Here is a 25,799-nt window from a genome sequence, read left to right as displayed (position 1 = left end):
TTACCAATTCGTGTCTCTTCATGTTACTATATGCAGATGTTCTTTCTTATTGTTTTTCTAGGTCTTCATATAATTACCCTGTGGTTCTTGATATTTTTATTAACCCATGGGCTGCTTCTTATGAACATAAAAGGGCCATGTCCACACAGATTCTGTTTTCCCCTTCCAGGGCATGCCCACCTTTCCAGAATGAGCATCATTGGGTTTTGAACACCAAGGCAACAAAGCCGAGGTCAGGGCTCAAGGGCTGTGCCAGCCAGTTGTCTTCCCTCTGCTCCATATGTGCAAACTGAACTCCCAAACCTGGCCTGTGTGCTCCCAAATGGATGCTTTATGTCAGAAGGTATCCTGGATAAGGTAGAAATGGATAGAGTAATTTAACTACCTCTAATGAGAGCGGGGGAGGGGGGAGGAGGATTCATACTGCACTTTGCTGTTGTGAATGCATATGATTATTTATTTATGACTTAGAATGGAAAAGCACATTCATTAGAGGACTGTCTGTGTATCTTTCTATAGATCAACGTGTCTATTCCTTTAAGAAGCTTATTTGAATACCTGCTCTATGTCAAGTGCTATGTGAGGTACTTAGGTTCTGTAATATATAAGACACAACATGAGCCTTCAATGAAATCATTATAGAGTAAAAAGACAAGGTGAGGGTAGAAGAGGGAGGGAGAGAGAGGGATGGCTCTTCCTGAGAGGATCAGAACAGACTTTTGGAGGAAGAGAGTCGAAGCTGGAATTTAGACATGTATGTGGGTTTGTTTGCCAGGCAAAATGGAGATCGGAAGGCAGATGGGAGCTACCTGAGCCAAGGTGTGGAGACGTGAAGGGCAGGGTACATTTAAAGAACAGCGAGCAGCTTGCTATCACTGGATTACACATTCTGCAAGAGTTCATATCAGGAAACGACAAATGACGATTCTGGGCGTGTGAGAACCCTCACATGAAATGCTTACGTTTCATTTATTCAAGAAATGTTTGTTGAGCTCATACTAAACAGAAGGATTTAGAACAGGAGCTAGGAGCTTAGGGTAAGGGAGGAGATAAGACATAAATCTGCAAACCACCTTATAAAGTAAGACACTTTCCACGAGGGAGGCAACATCAGAGAGGTATTTCATTCGTGTGCCTCAATAACGATGGATTGAATACTAAATGAATACTCACTACATTAAGAAGTAAGACATGTTTGGCAAGAAGCTGGCAATCTAGTAGAATAAATAGAACATCATATCACAGTTTATTCAATAAGCAATGTAATAGCATTTATTGACAGCTTACTAAGTAAGTTCCAGACACCGATCTAAGTGCTTTATGTTGATTAACTTCAATCGTCCTCACCCAATAGGTAAATATCATTATTGTCTACATTTCACAAATGGCAACATCAGGCCCAGAGAGGTTATCAAATCCCTCAATCACAGCTAAGATTAAAATCCAGACAATTTGTCTCTACATTCTTAACCATCACTCCAGAGAACTATGGAAGCAGGGGAGAGAAACACAAGCCAGCCTAGACATGGCTGGGGAAGACTCGTCCTTTTATTCCACGAGTAGTTATAGGATTATAGTTATAGCTTATAGAATCTTAGGAAACTACCAAACTTCTGATACTCACCAGATTATGAAACATCTAGAGTTCAAGTTCAAGGGTAAACCTTTTCCCCAAAATCCAACTAGGTTACATTTCTCACTCACATGATTAAAATTTTTCCATGCCCCATCCAATCCAGGTTCATCTATCCCCTCAAACACCAACTCTAATCATACGCTTCTAGGATCTTTATCAAGAGAAGTATAAATTTAATGGGGAAACTGCTAATATTTCTTTTCAGGGATCCCCTTACATGCTCCCAGCATTTTATGTTATCTAATGGCTTTGGAATGGCACTGTGAAAATTCCTGGCTGGATGTGCAAACTGTTCATTTATTATGTATCAGTCTAATTATCTTACATCCATGAAATTAGAATATATTTCTCATTCAAATCACTGTAACTTTTCCATCTCCTAATTCAGCCCCCTCTATCCTCATAACCACTATAGGCATTGGGTTGGCAAATAGCAAGAAGGGGAGAATTGTAAGAAGTTAATGATTTTTGAATCATCTCTAATGATCTTATTATGAAACCTCATCATATATAGACGGTAAAAGAGTCACAAGAGGTCCAAATGCCAAAAGATGACCTTGTTCTTAGAGAAGGAAGTCCAGGATGGAGAGATCTGTGTAAGTTAGGATAGCATTTGCCTGCAGGTAACAGAATCCAACTAGAATGACCTAGACAAATAAAGAGTGTTTCTCCTGTAATATGACCAGAGCCCAGGCTAGGCCAGGTGTCAGCAACCTGCCCGTCTCCTTCTGTTTTTCTGTTCTGCTGTTATCTTTGCAAGACCACTGGTATGCTTTCAGATATCAAGCCATATTCCAGACCACAAGAAGAGCAAAGATCAGGGATGCCTGGGTGGCTTCGTTGGTTGCACGTCTGACTTTGACTTGGGTCATGATCTCACAGTTCATGAGTTTGAGCCTCACCTCAAGCCCCATGTCAGGCTCTGTGCTGATAGTTCAGATTCTGTGTCTCCCTCTCTCTGTACCTCCCCTGTTTCCTCTCTGATTCTCTCGTTCAAAAATAAATAAACATACCATATATATAAATATTATATATATTTTTTATATATATTATGACTATATATATATATATATATATATATATATATATATAAGACAGAAGCTATCAACTCTGCCCCCTTTGAGAAAGTTTTTCCAGAAGCCACATCCTGCAACTCCTGCTTAAACCTCATTGCCATATTTGAGTCACATGGCCTCAGAGCAAGTCAGCATGTTAATTCTGCACCTGCCGCCAAGCAAAGCAGAGTTTTGGTAGCAAGAAAAATGGAGAGCACACACATTGGGTTAGCGCCTAGCAGTACCTGCACCATTATCTTAAAATTTTCCAATGAAGATAATAGAGAGGGAGAAGACCAGAGAAAGATCAAGTCAAAACAGATTTTAAAACTCAAGGGCACACAGCTAATTAAACACCAGCCTAATGTGAAGTATTTTCCCTTTTAAGTTACTTAACAGATAATCCCTGGCCCTAAATCTCACAAGATGACTAGGAGTCGGGCTTGGGGGGGGGGGGGGGGCAGGAAGAGGGCAAACACTGCCAGTGTGGGCCGCTCTGTGTGGAAATTACAATCCATTCCCTGTTTCCAGAAAACAAATTGCAGAGTAAGGAATATCAAGAAGGTAAATGGGCCAGGTCATGAGAGGCTCATGTGTGTGCTTAAAAACATGTCTTTCTGGTACAAGACAAAGAGCCACTGAAGTGTCTGAAGCCAAGAAGGACTCGGTCACGCATACATTTTAGATAACTTGGATTCCAAGGGGGTGCTGGTGGCCACATCCATGGATCCTACTCACCTGGGAGGCAGTGTGCATCTTTTGCACATGATTTACACTTCTGCCTTTGAGGGCTTTCTCCTGGTATCCTTCTGAGTCAGAACATTTCAGTCAGGTATGTTTGCATTGACATTTCCAGGTGAGCTCTCCCGTTTGCGGGTCAATCAAAATCGTGAATGGTCAATAAGCCTCCCAAAGGTGTTGAGTACATGCGAGTGAGTGAGTGAGTGAGTGTGTGTGTGTGTGTGTGTGTGTGTGTGTGAGAGAGAGAGAGAGAGAGAGAGAGAGAGTGAGAGAGAGAGAGAGAGAGAGAGAGAGAGAAAGATCACAGCCCTCCTGTGCTTGGAACGTGCAGTGGCCTCCAAGTCCTTCTGAGAAAGCGGCCATTAACCAGGCGGCTAGCAGTCACTTCCAGATGCCCAAAGGAGGCCTGAGGGAGGACCCTCTCTGTGTGCCAGCTCTAAGCTCTCCTTTCATCTCTCAAGCACAGGTTCTGTGAGCATAGGCAGAGTTTTGCGGTGCTCAACTTCCCTGGACTTGAGGTGTTCCCATGGGAACATTCCGGTGTCAGATGTAGCTGCAGATTACCTCTGCCACCCCCTTCTGCTACCGAATTCAGGTCCCATTTGCTCCTTCTCCTTTCACTGCAGACATGTCATGGGGACAGCTATTGTGACGAGTAGGGAAGGGGGTCTTCAAAATATTTCATAACTAATAGAACGTGTGCAGTAACCAGTCAGAATGCATGTGTCACCAATCAGGACAGGTATCAGCCATGAATTACTGGAACCAGCTGAATACCAGTCTTGGTATTAGGCATTAACTTACAGAGATGTATAAGGTATGGGTCTTCTCGCAAAATCTCCTCTTGTCAAATAATTTACCCCAGGTCTAGGACCTAGAATAGGTTCACCAGTGACAGTCACCATCGGGGAGCAGAATGCTCTCTCTGTGCTGGGGGGCACCTTCCCATCGTTGTATTGGTGACCCCACCTCCCTCCTGGCCTTCAGACTGGCACTGATTTTCCATCCAGGGTGGTGGCATGTGGAGGCAGAGGTCTTGGTGACAACAGATTACTGTTAAAGCATATTAGAGAGGGGCAGGTTTAGGGCTAAGTTGTCTGCATCTTCAACTTGGTTGTGAAAGAAAAGAACAATCGTGCTGTTCTGGGGACATCCTCCATGAGTCTGAAGGTGAACTTTGAAAGCTGAAGGTTATCCTTCCTGGTAGTCTTTAAACGGGTTTTGTTTTTAGCGGCGCCCTCTTTACAAAAGCATTCTTATTTGGAAATCCAATCCAGGTGGAATTGCAATGCTGGAAGCTGGGGAAAGTCCCACAGGCTCACCTTCAAGGCATCCCCAGAAGCCCTGGACCCCTGACAACATCAGGCTCATTCCTCATTCACAAAAGGGGGAAAGCGAGACTCGGACGTGATCTAGGGCTGGTGTCAGACGGCTTGAGTCAGACAAATGGCACCTAGGCTTTTAACTGCTAACCATACCCTTCCTCCCCCTCTGTCCCCTTTCCCCTCTTCCCCCTCCAGCCAGCTTGCTTCAGCCACTCAGCATGGGCAGCGGCAGGTTCTGTGTATGGAACCAGGAAGCCACTAGTGAATAAATCATAGCTAACATTTCTTTGCTCCTCACTCTTTAGGGACCCCTTTCACCTCTTCTGTCTTATATGACACAACAATCTGAAGGGGCGGACCTATGCCGGCCGACCATGCCTCCTCCCCTTGAGTAACCTCCCACTCACCCGTTCAAACTTCCCAATCAAAACACGCCTGGCGACCTGCATAACAGGACTCCAACCCTTCCCCAGCCAATTGGCTGAGGCCACAGCCATTACCTCACCAACTGCCCCTAGACCCCAATAAAACCTTTGTGCTTTTGAAACTCGCTCTCTCTCCCAGGTATCTCACCGCTGCGTCGGTGCAGGTAGGGGATTGAGCTCGAGCTAGCTCGAATAAAGGCTCTTTTGCTTTTGCATCGGACTCGGCTCCCTGGTGGTCTTTGGGGATCACGAATTCTGGGCATAACAAATCCACATGAACATGTACTGTCTCCTAGGACATAATAACCCAAATGAAACAATCAAGTGGGGTTAAGCAATCTACTCAAGGACAGATCCCTAGAAATTAGAACTCGTTCTAAACACAGCAGACGCTTAGCACAAGTTAGTACACTTTGAGAGCAAGTGCTCTGCATGGATTAACACTCAGAGCGGTGTTTCCCAAAGGCTGGTGGCCCCAGAGCAGAGCTTCCATATTAACCTGAGAAACTGTCAGAAATGCAGATTCCGGGGCCCATGCCAGACCTTTTAAATTAGAAACTTCAGGAGTGGAGCCCCAAACACAGCAACCTATTTTTTTTAACAAGACCTCCAGTTGATTCAGATGCCAGCTAAAAAGTTTGGGAACCTCCACACTAAGGAACACAGTCATATTTCGATCTCCCACGCAGCCCTTACTGGGGGGCCCTCTGAAGAGCAAGTAGGAGATGTCCCTTCCCCTGGGACCTCAGACCTCAGCGGTAACTGGTCCTGCCTGCATTTATGTCAGGAAGGAGCCCAGGAAAGTCTGCACCGTTCATGGTGCTTCTAAATCATACTAATTGTTCTCTCTTGTGTGCCTACCATCACGGGAAATACCACATAGTATAAGATATGCAACATCTTCCACGGTACCCCACCGCATCTCCTTTTCAAGGAGTTTCGAACAGAGTCTCCAAGTCCCAAAATCATGGTACATGCACTGCTTCTCAAGCTTTGATGTGCAAATGTGTCATTTAAAGATATTGTTGAAATAGAGATTCTGTTTCAGCAAAACTTAGTATTTGATACAGATAATAAGATTGTGGATTCAATAAAGACTTTCAAGCTTCTCCTGAACGCTTGTGTCTCTTCCCCAAGGCCCTAAAATTATCCCCGAAGTTAGAAAAGCAGACAGAAATTTGCTAAGACCAGAGACCCCAATTATTGCCGTTCAAATTGGACATAATAATTTACCACTGGGCATTCGAGGGCTAAGAGTTGCGAAGCTGATTCGTCCCTACCAAGATTCCACCATCTCCCCTTTAAAAAGATCAATAAGGTGGTCAGAATGAGCGAGATAATCAGCTAGACAGTTGCCTTTCAGGGTTCCAGTAGGAAAAGTCCCTCAAGCGCATCCTTTGTAGTAAATGCTGCTTGGGTAATTGCTTCTATTTGATTGAAGTATTCTGCAGAGTCTCCTGATGAATTTAATAGAAAGGAGACAGACCCACAAGACATTCATTTTGTAGACTGAGTCATCAGAGCATTTCGTCTAAACCTAAGAGACAGTTCCCGGCTTTTTCTGAGTAGCATTGCAAGTTGATGCAAATGACATAAAAATCGAGAGGCCAGAATCTAATCCCCACTTCCTGATAATCCCCAAAATGACTTTCTTCTCAATTGAAAGAAACTCCCAAGGATTATTTGGATGGTGGTCAAGGACAATAGGGCTCCTATTTCAGGAGTCCTCCTAACCATACATGGGGATTATCAGGTCCATGCAATCTCCATGTATCAAGTCTGGCCAGGCTACTGAAGTTGCAGGTGGTGGCCTGGTGTATGGTAGAATGGTATAAACAGGACTTTCTGACTTCAAGAAATTACTGGACATCTTTAACACAGTTCATAAGTTTCTCCTCAAGTGATGGGGGAAGAAAGCTAAACAATACTACAAGAGTAAAGAAGCAGGGCAATGTCACCTTAAGGTAGCCAGAGGACACCGACCTTTAAGTTGTGACATTGCTTTATTTGCTCATCTGCATAAATATAAATATTCATTCTGTGATTCTCAAGAGGAGAATCAAAGCAGGATAAATTCTGTTGAGCTCATTTGAAAGGGCAGGTTTAGTAAACCGCTTTACTGATCTGTCACCAGCTATTTGAATTACTAATATATGTTCTTTAATTTCACCCGGCAGAATGCAAAAAGCCAAGATGGTGTTTCTCCCAGAGAGGCACGGAGAGTGTTGCACATAGTCATTTTTGTTTCCATTAAGCCTCTGGTAGCTAAGAAAGTAAGAGATGGCCAAAGAGCCCCTTCATCCCACTTTATCTTTGCGTGATAGCAGATGGCACGTGGAGTTTAACTGATATCATCGCATCCGTGACAGTGGCCACCGAAGGTGCCAAATGATGCCATTTTGTGCAGCGAAACATGCTAATTGCCAGTGGCTAATGAGCTCTGCAAAAACAAACAAACAAAAAAGGAATCCTAATATTGTGATGCTTTACAACCCCAGATTTACAACTTGATACAGCTTAGGAAACAGCCCGCTTGTTGAAGTAAACTTGCACAAGCGTATGCCCCAGCTTGCAATCAGCACCATGCACATTGGGAACGCTGAAAAATTAATGAGCTATTACAGAAACACATTCCACACGTACACATCTACTTCTGGGAAAGCCAGCTGGATTAATCCTAATAGGTTTTTAAAATTCATTCTTGATTCCATCAATTATTGAAGAGTTATAAGTCGAGATCAATGATCCCTGGTTCTTTACTACCTCAGACAAGGACTGGCCATAATCCAGCCTTTCCTTCAGGCCTGCTTCATTGACATATCGACACGCCTACAGCCAGCAGAGCAGTAAGCCTTATGGGTAGTGGCTGTGCCTCGTTCTAATAAAAAATCTACCCACGTGGCCTCCAATCAGTTTGTCATCCGTGGACACACACACACACTGATTTTTTTTTATAAGTCCTATAGCGAAATCAAAAGCCCTCTGAGGTTCCAATCTATGCTGTTCTGACTACTGCTCTGTGACCTTGGCCAAATGAATTACCCTCTCTCAGCTTCAGGTCTTTCCCTGTAAGGAAGGGATGGTAATAGTGCCTGTCTCATAAGGTGGTCATGATGAGTAAATCAGATAATGTTTGTAGGAGCTTACCACAGAGCTGGGCGTGTGGTAGACGCTCAGTCAGTACTGGCCACATTATTGGCAGTATTATTTTAATTGGAATTTGTGAAACTACTTGTTCTCCTAACTGAATATATGAATGACTTTCACATAATTTTTTCAAGCATAAGAAATCTGTATGAGTGTCTTCGTCAGCTTGGACTGCTATAACAAAATAGCACAGACTGGCTGGCCTAAACAGCAAACACTTATTTCTCACATTCTGAAGGCTAGGAAGTCCAAGATCAAGGTGCCAGCATGGTTGGGTTATGGTGAGGGCTCTCTTCCTGGCTTGTAGGTGGCCACCTTCTCCCTGAAGCCTCACATGGCTGAGAGAGAGCACACTGGTATCTCTTCCTCTTTTTATAAGCGCCCAGGTCCCATCACAGGGGCCCCAACCTCATGACCTCATCTAAACCTAATTACCTCCCAAAGGCCCCGTCTCCAAATATACCAATGCATTTGGCAGTTAGGGCTTTGACATACAAGTTTGGGAAAGACACATTCAGTTTGTAGGGACACAGTCTAAACATCACAAGCTTCAAATCATCAACTACTGGTTCAATTCTGACACTGTTTGCACCAGGGCTGTGGCTCATCGTTCATTCTCATTTAACCCTTCTTTAGGGACATGATTGGGCTGTTTTCCTGGCAGATCTGAGACTGCCTGTGGTGCAGCCTTTCCTGGGCTCCTTCCTCATAAAAATGGAGGCAGGGCCCATTACTAGTCGGGTGTGCGGTGCCAGGAGAAGGGGAATCTCCCACCAGCTCTCCTCCAGAGCAAGGAAGTTCTAAGACATGCCAGGGAGATAGAACGTGCTATCAGACGAGAGAGACTTACCTAAGGAAGGGATGCTCCTACAAGTCTACTCCTAGAAGATGTCCAATCTATTTTTAAATCTGACAGGCCTAGTTTTTCCCCCTGAAGGAGCAACATGTTCCACATGTGCTGGGTGACTGTATGTGCCAAGCACTGGGCTAGATATCTAAGACACCAAGATGCCCTCTCCTAACTCACAATTGAGAAGGTTGGACTGACATGAAAATGAGAAAAAAAAGAACGTGCTAAATGGCTTGCACAATGTTGGAGGTGAGTAGGCAGTGGTGGAGATCCACAAAGAGAATAATTAGGGGAATGACAAAACGTTCAGCAAATGTTCTCAGTAGTGAAGGGAAATTCATTTCTTGAAGCCTCATTTTCAAAAGGATACAATATTTTCTCCTCTTCAGATTGACTTGTCTACTCGCTCCTTCATCTTTGGAGCCTTATTTATCAAGTAATTCATATCTCCATAAATGATAATCCACAAGAATATAACAAACGCACTGCTATGTTATAACGGATTCCCCCAATCTATTACAGATTTTTCCTTTCTTGCCATCCTTCCTTCTCTCCTTCATTTCTTCCCAACGATCAACAGCAATACTAGTGGGGTGCTTGGGTGGCTCAGTCGGTTAAGCATCTGACTCTTGGTTTCAGCTCAAGTCATGATCTCATAGTTTGTGAGACCCAGCCCCTCATCGGGCTCCACACTGACGGCGAAGAGCCTTCTTGGGATTCTTTCTCTGCCCCTTCTCTCTCCCTCTCTCTCTCTCTCTGTCTCTCTCTCTCTCTCAAAAATAAATATATAAACTTCAAAAAAACAATATTAGCAATAAAAGCAAACACATATATGTTTCCAGCTACCAGGCACTGATTCTGTTATACGTGTTCCTGTCTACGTATGTCACAGTTTACACATGTGGATTCATTAATTCTCACAACAATCCAACAAGGTAGGTCACATGACTATCCCCTTTTGCAAATGGGTAAGTCAAGGTTTGGAGAGGCTGAATAGCTTGCTTGAGGTCACACCGCTCTTAAATGGTAGGGTGGGGTCTTGCCCCCTCCCCAGCAGTCCCAGACAATCTGGCTCTGAGTCTGTTTTGGTCCTGACATTGCCCTGCTTCTCCAAACGTGGGGCTTCACAACCAGACTTGAACAGTCTTCATTCGTTTCTCTTATCAGAGCTCTCAAAAATCTTGCCTGTTCCTACCGATTCAATGTCATTTTTGTCAACCACTCCAAAATGTATATATCCACATATGTCCATTTTACTCTAGCTCCAAGATACCAGTGGCTACTGCAAACTTCCATTCCATCCACCTTTTAATTATTAAGTTTGAGACCCCAAAATTAACCTTGGCTTATTCCTTCTCTTTGCTCTCTATATCCTTTCAAATATGCTTCAAATGCTTCTCATTGCCTCTCCTAGCCAATACCACCAAAGCAGAAGCACCAAGGTTTCCAACAAGGGGTCTGTTACCCTAAAGAGCTAATATGACCTCTCAAATGACTGTCCCCTCCCTCCTCACTGGTATGTCCACCAAGCATTTCGGTCAAGAGGTTGGTCAGACCCATGGAAAGTAACAGTGAGTGCCCCTGAAGATAGAGGGCTGGTGCCCACTTTCCCACAGCTCCAACACTGCTTCCATTGTCTCAGTTTCTTTATTTTCCCACTGCCTGCTGATTTTTTAATTTCCACAACATGCAGTCACTATGGTTTCAGACAACAACAAAAGGCATATGTCCTAAATCCTGTAGGAGGTCTCCAGCTGGCTGCAAGATTCCTTTGCTACTGTGGAAGCTAATGAGCCTCTAATAGATTTCTTTCTCCGGTGCCATAACCCTACCAGAAAAACCAGCCACAGCCCATGAGCACATTCTAGAACTATTACAGTTCTCCTTTCACATATATACAGGGAGCCGTCTGCCCACAACAGCAGATAACTCATGCCTTCTCTTGCTCCTTAACGTAAAGTTGAGTAACTTCACCAAACTGCTTAGATCCACCATTATGCACCATACATCATGCACCCTGAGGCAACAGAACAAGTTAAAAAATTATCTGTGATAAACATTCATTTGAAATGCAGCCAAGTAGACTTCAGAAAGCCCTCCACATTGTTATGAGCGTTTCTTCCCGGTTTCGTTGGTAAAATGAACTCTTTAAGTGGATAATTCACGATGTTGCAACAGACTACTGAATGAGTCAAATAAAAATATAAAAAGATCACAACATATTAAGTTTAAAAACCAAGTTGCAAAAGGATGGGTAAACATGACACCATTAAATATGAATCATAAATACCATCAGAAAAAGGTTTTCAGGAGTTATCTAGACATAGGGATTATGGGTTACTTTGATATTGTGTGTCTCTCAACTTTTCTGCCATAACCATGATTATCTTTGTAATCAGATTTTTTAAACTAATATTATTTTTTAAAAATTGTAACAATAGCAACAATGACAACAAAAAATGTGGGTGGTTCCATTCTAAGGAAACTAGAGTTTCTAGAATATTCTGATACTCTTTAGCACAGAATTATCATGTTGGACAGTCCTTTAACATTGGGCTTTATTTAGTCATCTGCTAAATGATGAGTTGAAATAAGACATCAGAGGCACCTTCTGTTAAAGTTCTATGATCCAGTATTTGGAGAAGTTAGGATTGAGAAGGACATTCTATCTCCCACAAGGCAAGTGATAAACTAAAGTTTATCTGTCTGCTGAGACTGCTATATATGATTGTCCTGAGTCTTGGCTTTTTTTTCCTTTTTATAAGTAAAACAAGATATTTAGACTAGACATCCTCAGAGGCCAATGTCCTCTGGATCTAAAATTCTGTGGTTCTATGGGTCAGACTATGACTCAGAAATGGCTTTTTTTTTTTTATGTTTATTTATTTATTTTTTTTGAGAGAGAGAGAGAGAGAGAGAGAGAGGCAGAGAGAGAGGGAAAGAGAAATCCCAAGAAGGCTCCATGCTGTCAGCACAGAGCCCGATGCAGGGCTCAAACTCACTAACTGTGAGATCATGACCTGAGCCCCAGAAATGGCTTTTCAAGTGTTAGTGGCTTACAGACAAAATGTGCAATCTTTTCTCATGCATATTAGAGAATGGAAGATGCTGTGGCTACTAAAGTTGTGTCCTTAAAGAATTCGTGTTTGAAAATCCTATTTCTAATGTTCTTTAAGCAGGGCAAAGACAAACAGGCACATACCTGACCTGGAGAACTGCCTGTCCTCAGTGAAAATTACAGACTTCAGGGACTGTGAGTTCCACTGCCATAACGTAACTCAACTTGTTTGCTGCAAGGCTGGGTTTTTTTTTCTTGTAGTCATTATTTTAAGTTGTCAGATTATTCCCTTGTTCATAATACCAGCAGAGAGCAGGAGACAAACCCGAGGCAGAGCAGAACATGGTCTGCTCTCTCTAATGCACACTGAAATCTGGGAGAAGCTATTTTATCTTAACAAAGGTAATGGCTATAACGGCACTTTGTAGACCAGAAAGCCCTGTACAAATGTGGGAAGTTGTTATTATTATTCACATCTCTGGGCCCTTTTAAAAAATGTTTATTTATTTTTTGACACAGAGAGAGAGAGAGAGACAGAGCATGAGTGGGGGAGGGGCAGAGAGAGAGGGAGACACAGAATCTGAAACAGGCTCCAGGCTCTGACTGTCAGCACAGAGCCCAACACGGGGCTTGAACTCATGGACAGCAAGATCATGACCTGAGCCGAAGTCAGACGCTCAACTGACTGAGCCACCCAGGGGCCCCTCTAAGCCTTTTTTGATAAGATAACTTTTTTCTTAAACTCAAGTTGGCTAACATACAATGTAGTCTTGGCTTCAGGAGTAGAATCCAGTGACTCCCCTCTTATGTATGACACGCAGTGCTTATTCTGGAAAGTACCTTCCTTAATGACAGTCACCCATTTAGCTCATTCCCAACCATCCCCCTCCAGCAACCCTGTTTGTTCTCTGTATTTAAGAGTCTTTTATGGTTTGCCTTCTTCTCTGTTTTTACCTTAGTTTTCCTTCCCTTCCCCTAGTTCATCTGTTGAGTTTCTCAAATTCCACATAGGAGTGAAATCATATGATATCTTTCTGTCTCTGACTGACTTATTTCATTTACCATAATACCCTCTAGTTTCATCCATGTTATTGTAAATGGCAAGATTTCCATTTACATATAAATGGAAATAGAAATTTTACATAAATATAAAATATTCCATTTTATGTATCTCTTTATCCATTCATCAGTCAATGGACATTTGGGCTCTTTCCACCTTTTGGCTATTGTCGATAGCACTGCTATAAACATTGGGGTGCATGTGCCCCTTCAAATCAGCATTTTTGTCTCCTTTGGATAAATACCTAGTAGTACAATTGCTGGGTCATGGGGTAGTTCATTTTTAATTTTTTGAGGAACCTCCATATTGTTTTCCAGAGAGGCTGCACCAGTTTACATTCCCACCAACAGTGTAAGAGGGTTCCCCTTCCTCCGCATCCTTTCCAACATCTGTTGCTTCCTGAGTTGTTAATGTTAGCCATTCTGACAGGTTTGAAGTGGTGTCTCATTGTGGTTTTGATTTGTATTTCCCTGATGATGGGTGATGTTGAATGTCTTTTCATGTGTCTGTTGGTCATCTGAATGTCTTCTTTGAAAAAGTGTCTAAGGGATGCCTGGGTGGCTCAGTTGGTTGAGCGTCTGACTTCGGCTCAGGTCATGATCTTGCCGTCCATGAGTTCAAGCCCCGTGTTGGGCTCCGTGCAGACAGCTTGGAGACTGGAGCCTGCTTCGGATTCTGTGTCTCCCTCTCTCTCTGCCCCTCCCCTGCTCATGCTCTGTCTCTCTCACTCTCAAAAATGAATAAATGTTAACAAAAATTTTTTTTAATTAAAAAAAAAAAAGAAAAGAAAAAGTGTCTATTCATGTCTTTTGCCCATTTCTTCACTGGACTGCTTGTTTTTTCGGTGTTGATAAGACAACTTCTCAAGGTCTCTTTAAACGTTAAAACTCTTATTTCATGATGCTTCAGTAGTTAATTTCAACAAGCATTGCCAGTGGAACCTGGATCAGACTTCCCAGTTCTGAGGTTGGGGTTCTTTGAGGGTTTGGGGCAATAAACTGGAGAGGGCTCATTAAATTCTGAAGCATAATTCAAAACAACATCAATTTAGATTTCTTCTCATTATGCATACTATGCTTCCCATGCTTTGCATCAGGAGGAATTGGCACCCCAAAGTCCCTCAGAGAGAGGAAACTTCGTTCTTACTGATATGTAAGTTCTACAGTCTGAGTAGTTTGCAGAACCACTAGCAAGAGGGATACCCGGGGCCTGCAGTGGGAAACATGGTTTTGGAAATCACCTGTTCCTGCTGCTTTGCAAGTCAACTCACTGAGGTGGAAATGTTTTGTTCTCTCTTTTCTCCCATGTCCAGGATAAAACCTGGAATGAAATCATGGAAACATATCAGAAACTTCCTACCAATTAATTAGACTTGAGAAAGCAGCAAGTGGCCGTGTTGGAAGTCTTCACAGGTGAATGCGTTGATTTCTTGGACCATTTTATCAGTTCCTAAGATGGTAATGTGGCTTTCAGTTTCATAGTAGATGGAAAATATTAATTTGATTCTTTGGGGACTCATTTCTCCCTGCCATGCTAAAAACAGGAAGTTGAGGGGAAGGTCCCTTCTTTCAGGGAATCTGAAGAAAATTGCATTTATGGTGTATTTTTGTTTATCTGCTGCTTGGTGTCTCTTTGTTCTCTTTTTTAAACATGGCCTGTTTGGATTGTGTGAGATCTTCTGAGTAAACTAGTCCAGCTCCCCATCTGATGTCTGAATCTCTTCTGCCTTTTCACCCCATGTTCATACACTTCTAGAGTGAGGGAGCTCACTGCCATCCTCAAAGTACCTGTCCCACCTTCGGTCAGCTCCCTCTTTTGGAGCTCTTGTTCCCTCTGAACAATGCCAAGCAAGTCTTCTTATCAGCCACAGGTCACAGATTTCTGGGGCAACCATTCACATGTGATGCAGTGGGGTCAGATTCCACAGTATATTCGTGGTATCTGTGGGAGAAATGGTGCCCCCGACGTTGTGTGCTGCTGCAGCCGTGATCGAGTGCAGTTATGAGCAGAGAATTCCTTGGCAAAGGATTCCTTTCCAGGGCAAATGATGGGCAGGGAGCAGCTGCCTTCCAAGATGACAGGGGAGGAAGAGCCACATTGCTGCCAAGGTTGCCTCTGCCCATAAGGCTTTGGCACTCAGGCTACCCTCTTACACAGGAAAAAATGCTGTGCTTGGAGACTTGGGTTCAAGTTCTGGATCTGCCTCTGGCTTTGACCTTAAGAAAGTCTAGTCCACCATTTCCTAAATCAGGGGTTGGCAACATTTTCATAAAGGTCCAGACAGTAAATATGTTAGGCTTTGCAGGTCACGTGGTCTTTATTGCAACTACTCAACTTTTTTGTTGCAGTGCCAAAGAAGCTATAGATAATTTGTAGGAAAGAAAGAAAGAAAGAAAGAAAGAAAGAAAGAAAGAAAGAAAGAAAGAAAGAAAGAAAGAAAGAGACTGAGGGAGGAAGGAAGGAAGGAAGAAAAAAGAAAAATAATGTGCATAACTGTATTACAATAAAACATTATTTGAGTAGCAGGCCTGGTTGATCCCACAGGCTGTCATTTACCAATCTCTGCCCTAAGATATAAAAGAGGGATGACGATACCATCTCTGGCTATCTCATAACATCTAATCATTGCCATGATCAGATTAGTTTCTTTGACATCTATCAGGTGCTATACAAATGTCAGTTAAAATGTAAATAATATTGATTGGGTAGGTCACAATGTTATGTACTTTACCGGCAAAATTTAAACCACAAAGACACTCAGAAAATTAAGACTTAGAGATGATATCTGTTAGGGTACAGAAAACTAGCTTAAGTAATATAGGATTTTATTGGCCCATGTGGCTGTAAATGTCACAGGTGGGAGAGAGTTCAAGGTTGGTTTGATCAAGGAATTCAAAACCAAGGAAAAATTTCTTTCCATCTCTTATCCCTGCTTTCCATAGCATCAGTCTCATCTTATGACAGTCTTCTGTTATAGTCACAGATTGGCTGTCCTTGAGGCCATAGAGAGAGAGAGAGGGACAGAGGAGATCTCTTCTCAGCATTCATAGCCAAAGTCTTCATTTTCATTCTGATTGGACTGGCTTAAGTCACATGCCCTCTCCTGAACCAACCACTCTGATGAGGAAGGAAAGTGCTAATTGTCTTAAAACAATGAAGGCCCATCTCTAAGAGTAAGGTCATTGTGATACATGGCACATCCGAGGCATAGGGACAAGTAGATCCTGAGGTGAAAACCAGAAGATGTTATCGAAGGGGAGTTTTGGGTGGTAACCAATAGATGTTCACTATGGAGCACTAACCCCCTGAGCTATGCTACCACCTTTGCCCTAATAAACAGCATAAGAATTATTTAATCCCACTATAAGCTACACAAACTTTTCAAACTAGCGTTTTCTGGGGTTTTTTTAAGGTCAATTTGAGTTTATTTATTTTCAAATGTCCCAGTGTATTTAGAGGATACATATCTTCCTTTACACAATCAATACAAGTTTCCCAAAGTTATTTGTTGTAAGTCAAGTGGTAAAATAAATCTACCAGAAGACTCACTATTTTTTTAAGTGGCAAAATTTTGTATAAGGTTAAGAATCTTATAGCAGAAATACTATTTCTTCTAAATTTTCTCAAAGATTCTGTAGCAATGACTTCTGTCTCTTACAATTATGGTTTTTAAATACTTGGATGTTTCCAGATTTCCAGACAACAATACTCAAGGCATACCTCAGAGATATTGTGGGTTTGGTTCCTGCCCACCATGATAAAGTGAATATGGCAATAAAGCAAGTCAAATGAATCTTTGGGTTTCCCAGTGCATATGAAAGTTATATTTACACTATATTGTAGTCTATCAAGTATGCAATAGCAGTATGTCTAAAAAACAGTGGTTTACCTTAATTTAAAAATACTTTATTGCTAAAAAATGCTAACCACCGTCTGTCTGAGCTTTCAGCATGTCATAACCCTCGTGCTGGTAGAGGGTGTCGCTTCAGTGTTGATGGCTGCTGACTGCCTAGGGTGGTGGTTGCTGATGGCTGAGGAGGCTGTGACAATTTCTCAAAGCAACAATGAAGTTTGTCACATCAATTGACTCTTCCTTTCACTTGAACACTTAGAGACCACTGTAAGACTATTAATTGCCTACTTTCAATATTGTTGTGTCTCAAGGAATAGGGAGGCCAGAGGAGAGGGAGAGAGATGGGGGAATGACTGATTGGGGCAACAGTCAGAACACAGACAACATTGATTGATTTTAACTTCACCCTTTTATATGGACGTAGTTCGTGGCACCCTAAAACAATCACAATAGTAACATCAAAGATCATGGATCATAGATCACCATACAAAATATAATAATAATGAAAAAGTTTGAAACATGAGATTTATGAAAATGTGACACAGAGATAGAAAGTGAGTAAATGCTGTTGGAAAATGGCACCAATAGACTTGATCAACACAGAATTGCCACAGACCATCAATTTGTAAAGAATGATATATCTGTGAAGTGCAAGAAAATGAGGTTTGCCTGTACACGAACTTTGGGAAGCTCTAAGTCAGTGGTTCTCATAGTGGGGGTCCCTACACGGGCAACATCAGAATCACTTGGGAACTTACTAGAAATATATGTTCTCAGACCCCATCAGAGACCTACCGAATCAGATACTTGGGGGGTTGACACTAATGTCTGATTTAACAAGGCCTCTAGGTGATTCTGATGCAAGTTCTAGAACCATTCACTGCATTAATATTTTTTAACGTTTATTTATTTTTGAGACAGAGAGAGACAAAGCATGAATGGGGGAGGGTCAGAGAGAGAGGGAGACACAGAATCTGAAACAGGCTCCAGGCTCTGAGATGTCAGCACAGAGCCCGACGCGGGGCTCGAACTCACGGACTGCGAGATCATGACCTGAGCCGAAGCCGGACGCTCCACAGGCTGAGCCACCCAGGCGCCTCCACTGCATTAATTAATATGAAAATGGAAACTGGAGAAGACTGGTGGTCTAAAGTCCAGTTTTTTCACATCTGAGCTCTTTGAAATAATTGGCCCCTTTGAATGTTTCATCATATTTTTACAAAGTAGTCCTGTTTCAATAAATTGATCTCTAGTGTATAGAATGAGGGCAAGTTATCTGGAGAACTGTAGTTCCTTCTTGATTTGCTGTTGTTTTCCTATTGTATGAAAGCATCTGATCAAGTAATAATAACATAAAGACTCCCTTAATGTCTCATTAATATTTATGCCTTTCTCCAAATCTAAACATCTTCCCTGTTATCAGATATTAACTCATTAATTGTTTATTTTTAATTTCCTGAATGTACAGGATATTTGGGTCTTTTGCAGAGGAAGGAATAAATGAAAATTTAGTATGAATGTTGTTTTGGTCTCAAGTTAGTGCCATGGCAGGAAGAGAACCTTTGAGACTTTTCTGGCCCCCAGAAGCAGAGAAGGCCCATTTGAACAGATTATGTTCAGCAGGACTGTTGAGGGGGCTCATGCAAGCAACAGCGACTTCGTACAGAACAGCACCTTTCCCATATGTGTTCTATGGAGCTTAAATGTCATCATTTGTATTTAGTAAAATTCTTAAACCTTGAAAATACTGGTTGCTACCTTGTTTTGTAAAGTTATACTCAGGTTTACGTTCAATGTTCTCCCAAAGGGCAAGTTTCAAAATTGAAAAATATAAAGTAATGTGCATTGCATTTTCTAAAAAGATCTTCATGAATACATTAAAATATCTACAAACTCATGAATATCTTCTGGATGTAGATTTATGGAGACTTTTTGCAAACCTAGAAGAGTTAAGTCAGGTGAGTCAAAGCAGGAAGGTTCCAGTAGCCATGTTTTAAAATTAACCAGAAGGGGGCATCTGGGTGGCTCAGTCAGTTAAGCTTCTGACTTCAGCTCAGGTCATGATCTCGAGGTTCATGAGTTTGAACCCCATGTCGGGCTGTGTGCCGACAGCTCAGAGCCTGGAGCCTGCTTCAGATTCTGTATCTCCCTATCTCTCTCTTCCTCCCCTGCTCATGCTCTGTCTCTGTCTCTCAAAAAATAAATAAATGTTAAAAAATTTAAAAAAAATTGTTTATTCCTTACCCTTGGAAGTATCTGTACTCTTGTCTTCTTTCTCTCTGACCCTAGACAAGCTTCGATTTTGTAAACAGTGTTTTTGGCATCATCAAGGACTATGCTGAGCCTTCTGAGACCTCACTACTGATGGATTTCATCTCCATGCTCACAAAGGCAAAATCCTTCTGGGACATCCCAGTTTCATGCAGTAAATTCACCCACCTCCCAGGGTAGCTGTTTACATCCCCTTGATGTGTGCGTGTGTGTTATTGTGCTTGAGAAAGTTCCATCAGCACCCTCCCACAAAGGAACCATCATCTGATGCTCTGTCAGTTGACATTTTCAAAAATAACTGGCAGGTTTCTGTTTGCCATTGTCACCTCTCCTGTGTGGGTTTTATTAACAGAAAATTCTGCACTCATGGAAAAACCATTTCCAAGTCTGTTTTTTTAAATTGCTTCAACTTACAGCAATATTCATGGCAATAGTTAGTGTAGGCTAATTACATGGTTCAGTTCTTCTTCTAACGAGGTTCCTGGCTCTCGGAAAGGAACAAAATAAACCTTCACATTTATCAACACCCTTAATAAGACTTCTGCATGGAAGGAGAAGAAAAGAGGAAAGTCTGTACCTTTGGTATGATAAATGCTATTTACTTCCTGAGTAGATATTTGGACCTTCTCCCCCACTTTTCCACTTTGACCTTTTTAATCCATATCCTCATTTAGCAAAATTTAAATTTTTACAATCCATTTAAAAAACAATGTAGGAAAAAATTTAAAAATAAAGTAAAATAAACATAGATTGAGATTTATTGAGCACTCACTAAGTGCTTAGGTGTGGAGCTGAGACCCTATACATGATAATGTGCAACATTAGATACACTCCCTGGTCCCGGGGAGTTTTCAGTCTAGTGGGGGAGAAATTAATCCAATAATGATGCTAATGATACAATCAAATTGAGATAAATGCTGGGGGGCAGGAAAGGAACATAAATATTGTGAAAGAAAGCTTCTAGGTTGGGGCAGATGGTGAAGTAGTTACAGATAGGAGATTCTTTGGAAGGCAGTGATGCTCGAGGTGAGATATGGAGGGAGTAATTACTAAAGTGAAACAAGCATGAAATTAGGTGATAGTAAGGAGATCTTAAGTAAATTCTGAAAACAGATTTGAATAAGAAATGCTGTGAAAAACAAGAGGAAGAATGTAGCATCGGGAACTAGATAAAATCTCAATCCTTCAGAGTCGGAACGTATTTACAGGCAGTTTTTAGTCAATAGTCTGGAGAAATAGCAACTTCTCGTCAAAACACATAAGTTGTATTCATCTGCTCCAGCTGCTATAACAAAATACCACAAGAGTGGGCAGCTTTGAAACAACAGAAATTTACTTCTCATAGTTCCGGAAGGTGGAAGACTGAGATGAGGGTGCCAGCATGGTCAGGTGAGGGTCCCTTCTGGTCCCATTGTATCCTCACAGGGCAGAAGGAGGTAGAGATCTCTCTGGAGCATCTTTTAGAAAGGCACTAATCCCATTCACAAGGCGTCTACCCTCATGACCTGTTCTCCTAAGGGCCCACTTCCTAATACCGTCACATTAGGGGTTAGTGTTTAACATATGAGTTTGAGGGGACACCAATATTCAGACCACAGCATGAGAGCACTTTACAGACTACTAAAGCATGGTGCATCAATAGACTGTTTGCCAAAGTCTATAACGTAACCCACACGTGAATGCTTCACATAATGTTACAAGTGTGCAAAGGTGGATTATAAAAGCTTTTCCTAAATTTAAAAAGTCCTCTGTCGGTCAGGTTAAATTCATATTTGTACCACAATAACAGTCCCCAAATCTCAGTGGTGTGGCTCATATCTCACTTATGCTCTGTTTCCCTTTTTTTGTCACTGTCCTCGCTCTGGGACCCATGCTGAGGGAGGAGCCACCACCTGGAATGTTACCAGTCTTCCTGGCAAAAACATAAGAGATTAGGGCAAAGCACTCACTGACTCTTCAAGTTTCTGCCTGAAGCAACGCACGGCCTGTCTATTGATACTTCAAAGGTCAAAGACAGACACGTGGCCAAGCTCACCCTCAGTGGAGTGGGTACGTGCAATCCTCCCCAGGAAGGGGAAGCAGAGGAAGGGTAATACCACAGTGCCTCACAAGCAGCTCACCAGGGCAAGACTGGGACATTTGCTATTCACACGGGAGCCATTTAGTACGTCACCATGAAGGAAAATGAGGGTTGCAGAGGTTAGATAACTTGGCCAAGGTCACAGAGCTAATAGGTTGTGGACCTGGATTTCTAAGCCTGAGTCTGCATGGTCTTAATGATAGCCTCTGGGCAATGGCAGTTCTCAAGCATCTCAGTGCCTCCTGAGAAGACCTGCTCTCTATTTCCTGCCCAGGCATCAAAGCCCCCTACTCGAAAATAAACTCACATCATTGTCTTTCAAATTACTTCTTGTTGAAGCCAAACTGTGACCTTTCTCCCCATAGCATTTTGTCTGCTGAGGTCCTGTAGCAAAAATATTTTCTGGGTTTTTGTTATCTCTGTCTTTACTGCTGTCACTTCCCTTAGTGGCTTTTTACACTGGGTCCGCTTTCTCTACTCCCTAGAGTGGTAACATTATCAGAAGCACATCTGTCTTCCTTCTCTCGCTCCATCACATTGTCACACTGTTGGAAAACTCTTAATGGGACACATTACTCATTATTTTAATAAATAGGTCTATCAAGGAGCACGTAGGTTTAGCAACATGGTAGGCACTATGGAATCCTGAAGAAGAGTGTCTGAAGCATTGGCTTCAGAGTGACTGTCATCCCAAAGACACACTTTGCTAGGCTGGTGGCACTTTGATGTGTTCTGTTTGACCCTTAGATATATGAACATATACATATGAATTGGCCATCTGCCTTATACTAAAATAAATTTGAGATGGCTTACAAATGTGAAGTCTTTTTTTTTAATGTTTATTTTTGAGAGAGAGCACAAGCAGGGGAGGGGCAGAGAGATACGGGGACAGAGGGTCTGAGGCAAGCTCTGTGCGGAGAGCAGAGAGCCTAATGCAGGGCTTGAACTAACGGACCGTGAGATCACGACCTGAGTCTGACGCTTAGCCAACAGAGCCACCCAGACACCCCCAAATGTGAAGTCTTTAGAGCAGGTTTCAGACATTAAACAAGAACAATGAAGACAAGGGAAGAGAAGTGCTAAGCCCAGTACATTTAATAGATGCCCCCCCCCCAAATTTAATGCTATATTTTTAGAAGCCAGCAGGAAAATTAAATTTATGGATATTTTTGAGGACTATTGGATGAAGTGTAAAATGTTGCTACTTTAATCACTTACTACTAACACCAGCTTAACTAATCAACCAACATGAGCACTGAAATCAAAGGTGATATTTGTATCAGAAACCATGCGGGATATGTAGGCCTCAACAAAGGCAACCAGAGGTAAAGGGTGAATTAAATTAAGATATCCAAAGGAGGGGTACCTTGGTGGCTTAGTCGGTTAAGCTTCTGACTTCAGTTCAGGTCATGATCTCATGGCTCATTAGTTCAAGCCCCACCTCAGGCTCACTGCTGTCAGCACAGAGCCCACTTCAGATCTTCTGTCCCTTCTCTCTCTGCTCCTCCCCTACTCATTCTCTCTCTCTCTCTCTCTCAAAAATAAACATTAAAAAAAAGATGTCTTAAGTAGAATTTTCTTTAAGCATGTGGGAGATGGGGGGAGTTGGTTTCTTGAGGAGTGAACTGTTTATTATGGGAATACCATTTCGGTTTTTAAAATGTTTATAATGAAGACGACCTGTTTCTATCCACGCAGTCACAGCTCCTGCTTGATAACGGTGACTTTCCAGTTTTCCCTGTTGTGATTAACGGTACAGGTGAAGAGAAAGTCCATGCTTTCCTTGACTATGAGTCTCCTTCTGCTTCTCTTCCTGCGGTATTTCTGAGGCAGCCTCTGTCAGAGCCACCAGACCTACTGCCTGAATGACTTAGTCACTGTCTTTTATCTTGAGAGCCTGAGGCAAAGAGATGACTTTGGAATTTATTTAAAAGGAAAGTATCATTTTCTTTTATATTTTTCCTAAGACTCTTTGGACATAACAGGTACTGGGAATTATTACACCCCAATTAAATGGGAAAGAAGATGAATGCTCAACAATACATTTTAACTACAAATCTGCTTTCCCCATAAATACATGGTCCACTGCACACTTTGGAATTTTAAATGGTGCATATCTGGAAACATTATATCATCTTTCTTTCCTGAAATTTGGGTAGGGCTTAAAAATGTTTTCTTTGTTCATTGGTTTGTTTGTGGAAGAAATTGGTACAGTGTAAGGAGAAAATAGAACAAAAAACGAGGCTTTGTTTGTGACCAGAAGTTTGGCTTTTGTGCGATTTGGTTACAGGAAAATCCTAGTGCGCAAAAGCCTGAAGGACCCTTTACGTTGTAGTCTATGTGAATGGCGGCCCCTCGGACACCTCATGGAGCACAACAGAAATGTTGGCCCTGACCCTGTACAACATGGCAGCAGTGGCTTCCAAAGTGCCAGAACAAGGAATTTCTGCTGGGGAACTTAAGCATTTGTTATTAGCTTATTTGTTAATAAGCAAATCTTGAAGGAGTTTTCCTTGACTTCTCTAGCTGCTTTGACCAACCCCCTTCCCTTTGATATTTCTTTAGTCTGACCTGTACCTTTTCAGTATCATGCCAGAGCCCTTCTGTGTGATCCAGAGAAAATGGTCCAAGCTTTTCCAGAAAACCAGCTCTTCCCTGCAGCTGCAAGTAGCCCCGCCAGAGCATCAGCTCAGAGGCAAGGCAAAGGAGGAAAGGCTGCCATTTTCCCCAAAGACTTCGCTGTGGATCAGTGCACCTTTGCCACGGCCCAGATGTGCCAGAAAGCCTGGATGTGGAATGACCCAAGAAAAGAAAAATGATCTTTGGGAAGAGACTTGGCTCCATTTTTGTAGCTTCAGCCTTTCAGTATTTAATTTGCTACTCAAACTGAAGCTCATTAGATTTCCAAATATATGAATAACCCTACTGCAAAAGTTTTCCCTGGAAGCTGATGGATTAGACTCTTAGCCAGGGACCCAAACTGGGAAGAATCCAGGTCCATTTCTCTCCCTTCCAAGCTAGGACAGAGATGAATTTAACAAAGCTCAGCCACTGCTTCCAAACAACTGTGGAAAAATCTCATATCAACTCGTTTACATTTACATGTGAAATATATATAGCAGCCAAAGATAGTTAGGGAAAAGAAATAGGGGGTGAAATGTTGTAATGGTAACATACAATACCCTTACAATGCATAATACTTTACCAGGCACTTTGTCAAACATTTCTTTTAATCCTTAGCACAAAACTATGAAGTTGATTACATGTTCCCCATATGTCCCTGAGGCTAAGAAAGATTATGTGACTTTATAAGGTCACATGGCCAGTAGGTGGCAAAAAAGAACCTGGATAAAAGCCTTCAGGCAAAAAAAAAAAAAAAAAAAAAATCCAATGGTCTTTCCACCAGAACTATTTCCAACTCCTCAGGTAAATTTCCCATTGCTGGGGAGCTGTTAGCCTCATGAAACAAAACTGAGGAGTCAGGTAGAGGCTCTGGAAGAATGGAAGGTGCATCTGCCTTCCTCAGCCCCATGGTACGAAGCAAAAGCATCACCACAGGTAGTTAATCATAATATGACAATACATATAAGATATACAATACATATAAGAATACATATAAGAATTATAATGCTTATAACATGTAATAATTATAAAATAATAATAATAATAATAATAATAATAATAATGTAATAGTAAGTAAAAATAATAAAGGTGACTCATCCTTGAGCCCTAGTTATGGCCAGGCACTGTGCTGCGTACTAAACATCTATGATCTCTTTGTCTATACAGTGCCCCTGTGAGATCTGATATTATCCTCATTTTTCAGGAGCTTAGATAAATTAGGCAACTTGCTGGAAGATACAGTCGTTCAAGGAAGAGGCCGGCAGGATTCCAGTTCAGTCCTGTCTGAAGCTGACATTCGTTCTCCTACTATGCTCTGATGTAAGCGTGGTTGGGGCACCTGGGTGGCTCATCAGTTAAGGGCCTGACTTCAGTTCAGGTCATGATCTGAATCGTGGGTTGTGAGCTCGAGCCCCACATCAGGTAAGGCCGAGCCCCACTTCAGGTAAAACACGAGCCCTGCTTCTCTCTCTCTCTCTCTCTTTTTCTCTGCCCCTCACTCACTTGCACCCTCTCTCTCAAACAAACAAACAAACAAACAACAAACAGCGTGGTTGCAGAACTGAAATCTGTGTCATGCTATGGGCTGCCTGGAATTGGGCTCTGAATGCACTGGGATGAATTTACCCCCGTACCACATGGGCCTGGGCTCTATGAGTGTCTGTACGTTGTGTTGG

General features: G+C 42.2%; 1 protein-coding gene across 1 annotated transcript in view; it reads left to right on the top strand.

Annotated features, from left to right (window-relative positions):
• PLEKHG7 (pleckstrin homology and RhoGEF domain containing G7) overlaps nt 1-25,799 on the top strand; it is a 73,518-nt gene that overhangs the window by 24,073 nt on the left and 23,646 nt on the right. Inside the window, 9 exon segments of the mRNA XM_058682208.1 lie at nt 3,894-3,959; nt 3,961-4,027; nt 7,360-7,404; nt 9,215-9,219; nt 12,366-12,452; nt 14,610-14,742; nt 18,987-19,108; nt 19,440-19,540; nt 23,320-23,432. Of these exon segments, the coding sequence (XP_058538191.1) occupies nt 3,894-3,959; nt 3,961-4,027; nt 7,360-7,404; nt 9,215-9,219; nt 12,366-12,452; nt 14,610-14,742; nt 18,987-19,108; nt 19,440-19,540; nt 23,320-23,432 (739 nt within the window).

This window comes from Neofelis nebulosa, chromosome 8 (assembly GCF_028018385.1).
Source record: "Neofelis nebulosa isolate mNeoNeb1 chromosome 8, mNeoNeb1.pri, whole genome shotgun sequence".
NCBI lineage: Eukaryota > Metazoa > Chordata > Mammalia > Carnivora > Felidae > Neofelis > Neofelis nebulosa.
The sequence above is the reverse complement of the archived record's forward strand: the minus strand, read 5'-3'. Positions and strand labels throughout refer to the sequence as shown.